Source organism: Nicotiana tomentosiformis, chromosome 2 (genome assembly GCF_000390325.3).
Source record: "Nicotiana tomentosiformis chromosome 2, ASM39032v3, whole genome shotgun sequence".
NCBI lineage: Eukaryota > Viridiplantae > Streptophyta > Magnoliopsida > Solanales > Solanaceae > Nicotiana > Nicotiana tomentosiformis.
Genome location: NC_090813.1, coordinates 164,820,504 through 164,834,545, shown reverse-complemented (window position 1 = coordinate 164,834,545; position 14,042 = coordinate 164,820,504). Strand labels below are relative to the sequence as shown.

Sequence of the window (14,042 nt, the reverse complement as noted above, 5' to 3'; positions counted from 1 at the left end):
CTTTGCTCTCCAATTCTTATACCCAAATTTCTTGAACTTTTAGCAAACCGCTAAACATACCTTCCTAATTTCCTTTTCTTCTATTTTATAATGGCGAAAACTTCTAAGACTGTCCCGCAAAATGAGGTCGCCTCTTTATCACGACCCACTGGCGACGGGGCTGCGGCGAAACCACACCCTGAGGAGTTCATGCCTGCAGGGTGCCCGACCATTGCCGATTTTAAGATTGAAAAAACTTCCTCGGTACCGGGTCGATGTGAGCTGGTCTCGAGGTACATATGTACGATCATCGATGATCTCCTCACCAAGGTTAAAGAAGATTGCAACTGGGCCAATAAACATGTAGTGGTGCCTTCGCCTGAGGAGTCGATCATTACCCATGCAGAGGGTGTTTTAAGTGTTTATACTTACCCATTCACGTTGTATCCCTTAGACCCGATCATTATTGCCTTCTGCAAGAGGTACGACGTGACTCTTGGCCAGATTTACCCTTCATTCTAGATAATAATGTCTCTTCTTTGATTCTTCGTAAACAAAACTGAGGGGTGTCCCTTCACCCTCGATCAACTTATGCGTCTCTACAGTTCCCGACTCTATCGAGGGGGGCTAATTAAGCTTACTCGCTAGGCCAGTAGGGCCCCGTTCTCGAGTATATATGAGGCTTGGGACCGAGGTTGGATGGGCCATTTTGTTCGAATAAAGACTTCAGTTTTGATCCCTGCCGAGGACATGCCATTTCCCGAGAAATGGAACATGAAACGTAAGTATTACTTTACCTTGAACATTTAATCTATTGTTTCTCCTCTCATCTCCTTTCTTATAGGTGTTTTTGGTGTTGTAGTTGTGGCCCAGATGTCGTATATGGTTCCTTAACTCAAGGAATGGGTCAAGGATCTTGTTTCACAGAGACCATACTCCGAGCGTGCTTGGATGGAATTATCGAAGGGTCGGTGGGAGGCCCGTAATCATGGTAAGTTGGTTCGATAAGGTTTTGTCTTTCTCGTTGTGTTGTCGAATTCTTATCGGCTCTATTTTCTTTTGTAGGTCTCCCTAAGGACGTTGCTGTGAGGCCTCCCTCCGAAGGTGAGGATGTGCCTCTCGAGTCCCCTGCTCCGAAGCAAGGTGACAAGAAGAAGAGAAAAAGGGCACCGAGCTCTCCGGACTCGGAGAAGAAAAAACCAAAGAGGAGGCTTGTGCGTAAAGCCAAGGAAAGTACTAGCGCCCTCCCATCGGAGCTAGTGGCTCGGGTGCGGACCATTTTGCCCCGGACTGAGGAGGTTATTGAGAAGGCATTGGTCGATACCTGCGAACCGGAATGGGATGCGACTGCTTTGTCTCAGGCTAGGGAAGTCGAGAGAGAAACCGGGGCCGACACTTCTCGGGCATAGGGAGATACCCCGAGGGATGAGCTTGGGGTGATCGACCTTACCGGGTCCCCTCAGATCTAAGACGCCATGATAGACGAGGCCGGTATGCTAGAAGGTCGTTCTTACGAGGGGCCTCAGGGGGCGACTAATATCCATATCTTCTTGGATAGGTTAAGTATGTTGCCTCAGAAGATATCACCGGGCTTGGTGACTTACCAGTGCCAAGGAAGGTACCGTTATCGGGTGCTAGTGGGTCTTCATCGAGCCCAAAGTTAGTGGATCGGTTTCGGCCCCGAGTGTTAACCCTGACCGCAGGCGGTCGATAGTTATCTTTGTCCCCGTGGGGGTCGCAAGCTACCTTAGTTGTTTGGTGATCGAAGAGGACCAAATCGTGATGGACGTGGTGGAAGCGCCTTGCCTATTTAATGAGGCCCAACATGCTTTGAATCGGGTAACTTCGAGTGTTACTTCATTATAAATTTGAAGTTACAAATAATCCTAACACCTTTTCTTACACTTGCAGGCCTCGATTGCACCATGAGGCTTTCCTCCGAATCCGGGGGGAGTTAACCCGTCACGAGGCTGAGTTTTGGGAGCTCACCGAGAAGAGAGATACTTATAAGCTTCTGAGTAAGAAGCTTCAGACCGAGTTAGAAGCTGCTCGGAAGGAGCATACCGAGTGGGCCGAGCAGGTAAATCGAGTACTTGAAGATAGTGATGACGAACTGGACTCAGTGGCTAACGATCCGATCCTGCAGGTTCGACAAAGGCTTGAACAAATCGGGCAGCTCCAGGCGCAGGTAGACACGATACAAACTGAGGCCGAGGAGTTCAAGAAAAACATGGACCTCGTAACCTCACAAAAGGAAGTTGTTCAAGCACAACTGGCGTTAGCCGAGGCTCGGCTTCGGGCTGCAAATGAGAAGACCTCGGTGCAGGAAAAGAGGATCGAGGAGCTCCAATCTGAGCTTACCTCGGCTATTTCTGGCCACGGATCTCGAGACGGCCAAATCTGAGGTGGCCGAGGTCAATATTAAGGCCGATCCTAAAGTGGCCCAATTCAAGGTTGACGTCGAGTCTATTCAAGCACAGGCCAAGAGCATGGTGGATCATGAAAGGTGGGAAGCTCGAAGAAAAGCCCTTGAGGGAGTTCATGCTCAGGGCTTTGACATACTAGCAGAAATCGAGAATGCCAAGGTAGAAGAAGCTAGGGCCCGAAAGTTGGATTTTCCCGAGGAAGGCTCCGAGAGATTATCTGAGTCTGAAGGTGGGGGAGACCCCGAGGATGAAAACGCTGCCTCTGATGAGGATCAGTCCACTTAGGCCACTTAGGTCTTTAGATGTTTTTATTTTTTGTTTTGCTTCTTGTATCTTTTTTAGACTGATTTGGACATTGTACATTCCTATATCGGGTCATTCTGGATTTTGTTAAAAGATTATATATACAAGGCTTTCTTTCCCTTTTAGCTTTCAAATTTTCCCTTTGCTTATTTACTTGTATTCATAAGGGTCGGAACGCCTTAACATAAAATAATTTTGGCTATGTCCGAAAGTTCGAACAAACCTTGTCTTTGCTTTACTTTGTTTTAAGGCGTCTTGGGGGGTTCGATGTTATAAAAACCTTTTCCCCAAGTAGATAGCCGAGATTGTAGTTTGCCGAGGGTAGCCTTTAGAAACGGTTATGAAAAATTTTCTTTTTTGAAGGCCTAGCTTTTGTTACGGGTTTCGAACATCTCCGAGCCGTGGTAATTCGACCATAGCCTTTTAGTTCAGGAGCTGCCCATTGGACTTATTTTCCTGAGCTATCCGGGCTTGCCCAAGATAACAGTCCCCGAGTGGGGTGGTTGTGGCCTTTAAAACCGAGGAGTTGCCTAATAGGTTTTATACCCCCGAGGCCCAGTGACTTGGGTTGTTCGAGTTTTTCGGACGGCAATCCCCGAGTAAGGGAGTGGTTGTTCGTATTCCGATTATGGATTGCCCTTGGGCTCGTTATTTTCAGGAGATCAGAAGTATGAAACTCTTGAAGGGATGTAATAATTTAAAAAACATAAGATGATCGCAAGGAAAGTACTTCTCGTCATTCTTGTGCAAAACAGTCATACATGCGTACATGTTTTATGCCAGGGCTCGAGCAATCTATGTGGACACGGTTCGTTTGACCGTTTGCCCTTATAATAAATCCTACATATCGAGACCTTTCCTTTACGAAGTAATTTCCTTGCTAAAGTTGATATCTGAAGGTAATGTATATTCGAGGGTAATACCCCCCATCCCCCCCCCCCCCAGTATTCGAGGTTGATTGTAGAGGAACCTCGGATATTGTTGAATTGATCTTCGGTGCCGATTCATGATCGGACTTGATTCTAAGTTAGCACGATCTATTGTTGCCTCGTTAAAATCCTTGCCGAAAAATCCATTTGGGACAAAACCAGTCTAAGAAAAAAAAGTGTAACGTGTGCTTTCAGACCTAAAGACTTCATGCCGCTTCTTGTTGATCACCTGCAAGTGTTAGTCCGAAATAAAAAAGAAATGAAATCGAGTTGTACCTTAGCAGTAATACCGTTTTAGGTGAGATATATTCCAATTGCTCGGTAATTGTTCGCCATCCATCATTCCGAGCTTGTAGGACCCTTTTCTGGTGACCTCGAGAATTTGATACTGTCCTTCCCAATTCGGACCCAATTTCCATTCGTTCGGATTCTGGGTATTTAGAGTGACTTTACTTAGCACTAAGTCCCCGATATTAAAATATCGAAGGTTGGCTCTTCGATTGTAGTAGCTCTCGATTCGTTGTTTTTTGGGCAGCCAACCGAATAAGGGCGGCTTTACGCTTTTCATCCAATAGCTCCAAGCTCGTATTCATGGCCTCGTCATTTGACTCCTTTGTTGCATATTGGTATCTGATGCTTGGATCCCCGACTTCGACTGGAATTAGGGCTTCGGCGCCATAAACCAATGAGAATGGAGTAGTCCCGATACTGGTCTTTGCAGTTGTGCAGTATGCCCAAAGAACTTCGGGTAGGATCTCCTTCCATTTCCCTTTGGCATCGGTTAACCTCTTCTTAAGGTTTTGGATGATGGTTTTGTTAGTCGATTCGGCTTGCCCGTTTCCGCTAGGGTGATAAGGTGTCGATAAGATTCTTTGGATCTTATGATCTTCGAGAAACTTGGTCACTTTGCTGCCGATGAACTGTTTCCTGTTGTCACACACAATTTTGGATGGCATCCCGAACCGACATATGATGTGGTCCCAAATGAAGTCGATGACTTCCTTCTCCCTAACCTTCTCGTATGTATGTGCTTCAACCCACTTAGAAAAATAATCAGTCATAAATAAGATAAATTGAGCCTTACCTAGTGCCCATGGAAGAGGGCTAACGGTGTCCATTCCCCACTTCATGAATGGCCATGGCAACAAGACTGAATGCAGCAGTTTCCCGGGTTGGTGAATCATCGGAGCATATCTTTGGCATTTGTCACATTTTCGAACAAACTCCTTCGCATTTTTTTCCATGTCGATCCAGTAATAACCGACTCTGATTACCTTTTGAACCAATGATTCGGCGCCCGAATGATTTTCGCAAGTGCCCTCATTAACTTCCCTCAGAACATACTCGGTATCTCCTAGTCCCAAACATATTACTAGTGGGCCATCGAACATTCTTCTGAACAAGGTTCCGTCTTCAGACAAGGTGAATCGGCCTGCCTTTGTGCGCAGGGCCCTCGATTCTTTTGGATCTGAGGGAAGTTTCTCGGTTTTCAAATACTCTACGTATTTATTTCTCCAATCCCAGGTTAAGCTCGTGGAGTTTATCTCTGCGTGACCTTCTTCGACTACTGACCTCATGAGTTGTACGACGGCCCCTGAGTTGAGATCGTCGTCCTCGACCGACGACCCTAAGTTCGCGAGGGCATCAGCCTCACTATTTTGATCTCGATGTACGTGTTGCAAAGTCCATTCTTTAAATCGATGTAAAGTTATTTGTAACTTATCTAGGTACCTTTTCATTCATTCTTCTCTAACTTCGAACGTTCCGTTAACCTGATTCACCACAAGGAGGGAGTCACACTTAGCTTCGATCACCTCTGCCCCCAAGCGTTTGGCTAGTTCGAGACCTGCAATCATGGCCTCATATTCGGCCTCGTTGTTAGTCAATTTCACAGTTCTAATAGATTGTCTAACTACGTTGCTTGTGGGCGGCTTTAGTACGATGCCAAGTCAGGATGTCACGACCCAAAATCCCACCATAGGCGTCGTGATGGCACATAATCTCTAAGACTAGGTAAGCCAATTATAATTACATTTCAAGCCTTTTTTTAAAAAAATATATAATTTAATACACGTGTCGAAACCAACAGCAGAAATATTCAACAAACAACCTCCCAAGGCTAGTAATACCGAGTCACGAACTCTAACTGAAAACATGAAATGATCTCAAGGATCGAATACTCAATACTATTTGAATAATAATTAACAGTATAATAAAATGGAAAGACTCCAAGGAACTACGACGACCAAGCAGCTCTACCTTGAATCCTTGCGATCCCACTCTAACTCTGTTCGAGTCCGATATCTTCAATACCTGGCTTTGCACAAAAATGTGCAGAAGTGTAGTATGAGTACACCACGGTTGGTACCCAGTAAGTATCAAGACTAACCTCAGTGGAGTAGTGACGAGGTACAGTCAAGACACTCACTAGTCTAATAATATGTGCAATATAATATACAAAATAATAGAAAACAAATAATAATAAAGGCAACACAAATCAATCAGTGGTATGCACAGCAAGGCAACAAGAATACCATTAATATTGCTCAACAAATAATAAATACAAGTACACCTAATTAAATCAAGTCCTTCAAATATAAATCTTTCGTCTGTATGCTTCTCAAATAATACTCTTCAGGATATAATACTTTTCAATAAATATATTTCGAATATACTCCCTTCAAATAAATATCTTTCAAATATAATTCTTTCAAATAAATCCTTTTCAAATAAATCCTTTTCAAATGAATATCTTTCGAATAAAAGTCACCCCGTGACACCTTATTTTAAAATTATAAAGTACGGGTCTCAGCCCAATTTCATATTTCTACGGCACCTCGTGCCAATTTCTCTATCAGAACCGCACGAACAACTCACGTGTCAAATATCATTATCATTTAATCACGGCACCTCGTACCCACATTTCATATCATAACTGCACGGACAATTCACGTGCCAATATCATTATTATTTACTCACGGCACCTCGTACCCACATTTCTCTTCATAATCCGCCTGGCAATAGCCACGGGCCCCCAATCTCAACATAAATCAGATTGTTATCAATTTACCAACAACAAGATAAATTACACAAGGTATAAAAATAAACACAAGAAAAATCACAACATCACATAAAAATTACAAACGCAATAACTCCACCCCATCACATATCATCCACCCTTATCTCTCCTATAGCCACCCTTATCACTCCTACAATAGCCTCCCTTATCCCTCCGCCCTGGCAATATCAATAGCCACCCTTATCGCTCCTACAGCCACCCTTATCTCTCCTATAGCTACCTTTATCTCTCCGCCCAGATAATATCCCAACACATATAACAATAGTGAAATGTCACCCTTATACCCACATAATATCAACAATGAAATGCCACCCTTATATCCTCAAAATAATAACTCAATTAACATAATAATTTACACGAAATATTATTACGACAACGTAACAAAATCAATTCATATCACAATTTGCCCAATGGTCACAACTAATACCAAGGATATAACAAAATTAATTAATTTCACAACAAATAGTCCAAGACTCCATAAAATATATATAAAACCTCAAAAGCAATCAACAAAGATAGAAAATAATCAGCATAAGGTAACGCCTGCATTAATCCAAATTTTGATAATTATATTAACACTTCTTTTTAAGCGTGCTTAATTAATTATTTACAAAGGAAAAATCCATAATGAAATTAAATTTTAAGAAATATCAAATCATCAAACTCACAGAATTCACGTAAATATACAAGTAATAATTACATCAAATTATCATATAAAAACAAATTCAATAAATGTGATTTGAGGAAAATAGATGATTAAATAAATGTCAACAATTATAAAATTTACTACACAATATGCCCAAGACTTTAACTCAATAAATTTTGCACATATAAGCCCAAGTACATACTTGTCACCTTGCGTACACGGCTTTTCATATTTCACAAATGGCACATAAGACTCGATGCCTAAGGGGTAATTCTCCCACTCAAGGTTAGGCAAGATACTTATCTTTTTGAAGTTATGCCGATATTCCGAAATCACCTTCTTGCTTAAATTGACCTCCGGACAGCTCAAATCTATCCAAATTAATTGTACAACTTCATTAAAATTCATCGAAAATAATTCCGGATAATAATACGCCGACTTAAAAAGTTATTCCAAAAAGTCAACGTTGGGCCCGCCTCTCGGAACCCGACATACTTTTCATGAAATTCAAACACTCATTCCGATACGAGTTCAACCATACCAATTTTATCAAATTCAGATAACAACTCGACCTTTAAATCTTAAATTTTTATTTTTGAAAGATTTTGCCAAAATCTTGATTTCTTCCAATAAAATCCGAATTAAACGATGAATATAATCATAGATTCATGAAATATAAACACTTTAGGATATAGAACACTTACTCCAATCCATATGGTGAAAATCGCCTCAAAAATTACTTCAATCCGAGCTCCATAGCTCCAAATATGTTTAAAATGATTGAAACCTCGAAATATAGCTACTGCCCAGGTATTTACTCTTCGCGATCGCGGAAAATGCTTCGCGATTGCGAAGAACAAGTGCCCAACTCTTCCAGAAAGCCTCTAGTATAATGGTCATAACGTTTTGTACAAAACTCTAAATTGCAAGTAGTTTAACTTTCTGCAAACTAGACACCAAGGGCTACAACTTTCATGTTTTGCTCATCTCCAAGTTCCTTATAGATTGCAAGATATAAGCTGCCAAAATTAGCCCTGTGCAACAAAAATTTCTTCTTAGCGATTTCCAAACTCTTTCCCTACATCCTGTAGTATATCAACCATAACTTTTCGTACACAACTCCAAATGCCAAATGGTTTGATTTTCTGAAAACTAGACATAAAGGGTTACAACTATCATTTTTGGATCATCTCTAAATTCCTTATAGATTGCGAGATATAAGCTTCCAAAGTCGGGTCAGTGCAGCAGGATTTTCCTCTATGCAATCGTGAAAAGGCTTCCGCGATCGCGATTCACAGTGTCCAGACAGCAAAATCGCTCTCCGTGATCGCGACCGTTTGTCCGCGATCGCGATGCATACCTCTGTGGCCAAAAACTAGCAACTAAAAATGTCCTAGAAATGGTCTGAAACTCACCCGAGCTCTCGGGACCCCGTCCAAACATACCAACAAGTCTCAAAACATATTACGGACTTAGTCAAACCTCAAATCACATGAAAAAACGCTAAAATCACGAATCATACACCAATTCAAGCTTAATGAAACTAAGAAATTTCAACTTCTACATTTGATGCCGAAACCTATCAAATCAAGTTCGATTGACCTCAAATTTTTCTCACAAGTCATAAATGACATAACGGACCTGTGAAAATTTTCAAAACTGGATTCCGACCCTAATATCAAAAAGTCAACTCCCCGGTCCAACTTAAACTTACTATTTTCGTCATTTCAAGCCTAATTTAACTACGGGCTTCTAAATAATTTTCCGCACACACTCCTAAGTCCAAAATCACCATACGAAGCTATTAGAATAATCAAAACTCTATTCCGGGGTCGTTTACTCAAAAGTCCAACTCTGGTCAACTCTTTTCATTTAAGCTTCAAAAATGAGAATTGTTCTTTCAATTTAATCCCGAATTATCCGAAAACCAAACTCGACCACATACGCAAGTCATAATACACATCACAAAGTTGCTCATGACCTTAAGTCGTTGAACGAGATGCTAATCCTTAAAACGACAAGTCGGGTCGTTACACCGGACCCCTTTGCGTTCGATGCACCGTTTGTAAAGAGGGTCTAGATTTCCGAGGACGTCCCCGTGTTTACCAACAACTCTCTTTCGACCTCGGGTATTAGGGCCGGCGTGAAGTCAGCCACGAAGTCTGCCAAAATTTGAGACTTAATGATTGTTTAGGGTCGATATTCAATTTCGTATCCGCTGATCTCTACGGCTCACTTGGCCAATCGCCCCGAAAGCTCAGGTTTATGCATTATATTTCGCAATGGGTAAGTTGTCACAACACATATAGGGTGACATTGAAAGTACGGTTTCAGTTTTCTAGAGGCGCTTAACAAAGCGAGCGCTAATTTTTCTAGGTGGGGATATCTAGTTTTGGCCTCACCCAAGGTCCGGCTAACATAATAAACCGTAAATTGCGTACCTTGTTCTTCCCGAGCTAGGACTCCACTTACCGCTATCTCCGATACTTCCAGATATAAGTATAGTTTTCCTTCTGCCCTCGGCATGTGAAGCAGCGGCGGGCTCGACAAGTATCATTTAAGTTTTTCCAAGGCCCGTTGGCATTCCTGAGTCCATATGAAGTTATTTTTCTTTTTTAGCAACGAGAAAAATTGATGACTCTTATCGAAGGACTTCGAGATGAATCGCCCCAGGGCGGCTATGCGCCTGGTTAGCCTCTGCACGGCCTTCACATTGTCTACTACCATGATATCCTCGATAGCTTTGATCTTGTCGGGGTTGATCTCGATTCCTCGGTTGGATACCATGAATCCGAGAAATTTACCTGACCCAACTCCGAACGCGCATTTTTTCGGATTCAACTTTATGTTGTACTTCTTCAATATACTAAAGGTTTCCTGCAAATGCTTCAAATGGTCCTCTACTCGCTGGAACTTAACTAACATATCATCAATGTAAACTTTCATAGATTTTCCTATTTGTTCTTCGACCATATGATTTACTAGGCGTTGGTAAGTGGCACTAGCATTTTTTAATCCGAATGGCATTATGTTATAGCAATATGTGCCATACTTAGTGATGAACGAGGTCTTTTCCTGATCATCCGAGTTTATTTGAATTTGGTTGTACTCGGAATAGGCATCAAGAAAACTGAGGATCTCGTGGCCGGCCGTGGCATCGATCATGCAATCGATGTTGGGCAAAAGAAAAGAGTCCTTGGGGCATGCTTTATTTAAATCCTTGTAATCCACACACATTCTTAGTTTGTTCCCTTTCTTAGGGACTACTACTACGTTTGCCAGCCATTCGGAGTATTTAACTTCCCGGATGGACCCTATTTTAAGAAGCTTAGTTACCTCGTATTTGATGAAGGCATGCTTGATCTCGGACTGGGGTCTTTTTTTATGCTTCACCGGATGAAATTTCGGGTCCAAGCTCAATTTATGGGTGGTGATCTCCGATGAGATACCTATCATGTTGAGATGGGACCAAGCAAAATAATACATGTTAGCTATAAGAAATTGAATGAGTTTTTTCCTGAACTCAGGAGTTAACCCCGTGCCCGGGTATACCTTTCGATCGGGCAGATGTTCGATCAGTATGACCTGCCCAGCTCTTCGACTGTTGATTTGGTAGCGTCAGAATCATCGGGGACTATGAAGGATCGAGGAACCCTATAATCATCGTCTTCGTCAGTCCCCTGCTTATCTAGTCGGGTCGAGGCTGGGGTTTGTGATTGCTATTTGGCTTCCTTCTTTGCTTTTGAATATGACTCCTTTGTCGATGAGAGTGTTTATACTAGAATCACTTTATCAACGGCAAACATTTCCTTCGCGGCGGGCTGCTCCCCGTAGATTATTTTGATCCCCTCTGGTTTTGGGAATTTTAACACCTAGTGTAGGGTCGAGGGCACAACCTTCATTTTGTGGATCCACGATCTCCCGAACAGGGCGTTATATCTCATGTCCCCTTCGATCACATAAAACTTGGTCTCCTGGATGGTCCCGGCTGCGTTTACTGGCAACTTTATTTCCCCTTAGTAGTTTCACAAGCCATATTGAATCCGTTTAGCACTCGGCCCGCGGGCACGATTTGGTCTTGTAGGCCGAGCTGTTCTACGACCATTGATCGAATGATGTTGGTCGAACTACCTGGATCAATTAACACGCGTTTAACTCGAGTTTTATTCATGAGTACAGATATTACCAGTGCATCATTAAGGGGCTGCATGATTCCTTTCGCGTCCTTGTCATTGAAAGACAAAGTTCCTTCTGGTACGTAGTCCCGAGTTCGTTTCTCCCTTGTGATCAACACCTTGGTGCGTTTTAACATCGGCCCTTGGGGAACATCGACCCCTCCGATAACCATATGAATGACGTGTTGAGGTTCTTCTTGCTCATTTTGTTTATTGGAATCCCTGTTTCTGAAATGACTCTTGGCTCGATCACTCAGAAACTCCCAAAGGTATCCGCCGTTGAATAATCGGGATCTTCTCTCAACTGTCGACAATCTTTCGTTCTGTGGACATGGGTGCCATGGTATTTGCCCATTTGGTTGGGTTTTCTCTGGGGTGGAACGGTCTGCAAAGGTCGAGGCCATTTGGTATCTTTGATGTGTCTGATAGCCAATACGATGGCGGCTGCATCAACATTAAAGTTATATTCTGACAACCGTGGTTCTTCTTTAGGTCTGATAGGCCTGTCGAAGCCATTCTTGCTCATGAGCCCTCGAGAGCTCTGACCTCGGTCATTTCTCCTTTCATTTAGTACGGATTCCGCCCAGATCCGCTGCTCCTACGATCTCCGTTATAAGGCTGGTACCGATCCATGTTCAACCTCGGTTTTCGATCAATGTCCCTCTTGATTCTATCAACGGGTCTGATAGGATAAACTGACCTGGAAGGAGCCCCAAGCTAGTCGTCTTCGACCCTGATCTTTGATTGATACCGATTATGCACATCGCCCCAAGTAACAGCCGGGTATTCTATCAAATTCTGCTTCAACTGCTGCAAAGCCACTAAGCTTCGTACATTGAGTCCTTGGGTAAAAGCTTGAATAGCCCAATCATCGGCGACCGGTAGCAGATCCATTCGTTCCATTTGGAATCGAGACACAAACTCTCTGAGCATTTTGTTGTCCTTCTGCCTTACCTTGAAAAGGTCTGATTTCCTAGTTTCGATCTCGATGGCCCCAGCGTGCGCCTTTACAAAGGAATCTGCAAGCATAGCAAACGAATCAATAGAATTAGGCGATAAATTGTGGTACCATATCATAGCTCCCTTTGACAGGATCTCCCCGAATTTCTTTAGCAATACAGATTTGATCTCGTCATCCTCTAGATCATTCCCTTTAGTAGCACATGTGTAAGAGGTGGCATGCTCGTTCGGGTCAGTCGTTCCATTGCATTTAGGAATCTCGGGCATGCGAAACTTCTTGGGAATCGGTTTGGGAGCCGCGCTCGAGGGGAAGGGTTTTTGCATGAACTTTTTGGAATCCAGTCCCTTCAATATTGGTGGTGCCCCCGGGATTTGATCGACCCTGGAGTTGTAAGTTTGCACCTTCTTGTCGTTTGCCTCGATCTTCTTTTCCGCCGACTCAACTCGTTTTGTTAGTTCTTCGAACATCTTCATGATTGCAGGATCGGCCCCCGATTCGTTCCCGTTTGATTTCCTTGAAACTGATTCGAACCTGTGGGCAACTTCTTGGGACGGCTCGGGCTCGATTCTGCTTGGTAGGTGATTCTGGTTTTGGAGCTGGGCTATCGTTGCTTGTTGAGCCTGCAACATTTCGAAGATCACCCGAAGGCTGATCCCGCCCTCTTCGCCGCCATGTGTGCTTTGAGCGGTTGATCGAACATCCCTACGGATGTTGCTCTCGAGATCGACGGCCAAATTTGCATTGATGGCTGCATGGGAGCTGGCGTCAATTGGACCTACAGCCGGAACTCTATCGAGGCCAACTGGAGGTACGTCGTTCCCTGGTGCTATGTTATCATTTTCGTCGTGGTGACCGAAATCATTGCCCATGTGTACGGGTGCTGACTGAGAGTTCGACATTTTGATCCTGGAATCAAAGATACTTAAAAGAACACGTGTAAAATAGTGTGTGTTATGAAAGCTTGTACCAGGTAATCACTATTATCCTTAGCCCCACGGTGGGCGCCAAACTGTTTACCCTTCGAATCGGATAATAATTGAATTTATACGCAGGTTTAAGGATACGTGATACAACTTGGTACAAATTAAGAGAATAGATTAATATTGAAATTGACAATAAAGGAATAAATGTAAGCCACACGAATCGAACAGCCTTGGTCCTCGAGTTCGATCACCCTTGAACCAACTGAAGTTTCAATTGATGTATGAACAGAGTAACAAGATGATGAAAGCTAGAAAATGACAGTGTATTGCTTTATGTTACGTAATGCGATGCCTTTTACAAATGATCAGATCCCCTTTATATAGTAGGGGAGTCCTACTCTTGATACAATTCTATATGAGGTAAGAAATCTCATGATTAGCTAATTAATTGGCCTATCCTTGATACATGCCAAGATTTCCGCTGTGATCTATAACCGATCGTGGATATTTCGTCCTTCTGTTATTCGGTTTGGCAAATTTTCCTCGATCTCGCCTGACCTCAATTTTGTTTGGTCCCGGGGTCTCGAACTTAACGATATAACCCCGCACCTCGGTTCGATA

The 14,042-nt window shown here is 43.0% G+C and overlaps 2 protein-coding genes across 2 annotated transcripts; one reads left to right on the top strand and one right to left on the bottom strand.

Moving 5' to 3' along the window:
• Positions 1 to 678: 678 nt before the first annotated feature.
• On the top strand, positions 679 to 2,383 carry LOC138905993 (uncharacterized). Its single transcript, XM_070194509.1, has 3 exons — positions 679 to 760; positions 1,045 to 1,333; positions 1,891 to 2,383. The coding sequence occupies exons 1-3, from the start codon at positions 679 to 681 to the stop codon at positions 2,381 to 2,383; spliced, it is 864 nt and encodes a 287-aa protein (XP_070050610.1).
• Positions 2,384 to 12,254: 9,871 nt separating this feature from the next.
• Positions 12,255 to 13,397, bottom strand: LOC138905992 (uncharacterized). Its single transcript, XM_070194508.1, has one exon. It carries the CDS (start codon positions 13,395 to 13,397, stop codon positions 12,255 to 12,257), a length of 1,143 nt encoding a protein of 380 aa, XP_070050609.1.
• Positions 13,398 to 14,042: the final 645 nt, after the last annotated feature.

Excerpts from the sequence above, each read along its gene's own strand:
- LOC138905993 (XM_070194509.1), top strand. The coding sequence starts at position 679 with ATGGGCCATTTTGTTCGAATAAAGACTTCAGTTTTGATCCCTGCCGAG. Across the intron at positions 761-1,044 it reads CGAGAAATGGAACATGAAAC|GTCTCCCTAAGGACGTTGCT; the intron begins GTAAGTATTACT and ends TTTCTTTTGTAG. Across the intron at positions 1,334-1,890 it reads GAATGGGATGCGACTGCTTT|GCCTCGATTGCACCATGAGG; the intron begins GTCTCAGGCTAG and ends TTACACTTGCAG.
- LOC138905992 (XM_070194508.1), bottom strand. The coding sequence starts at position 13,397 with ATGTCGAACTCTCAGTCAGCACCCGTACACATGGGCAATGATTTCGGT.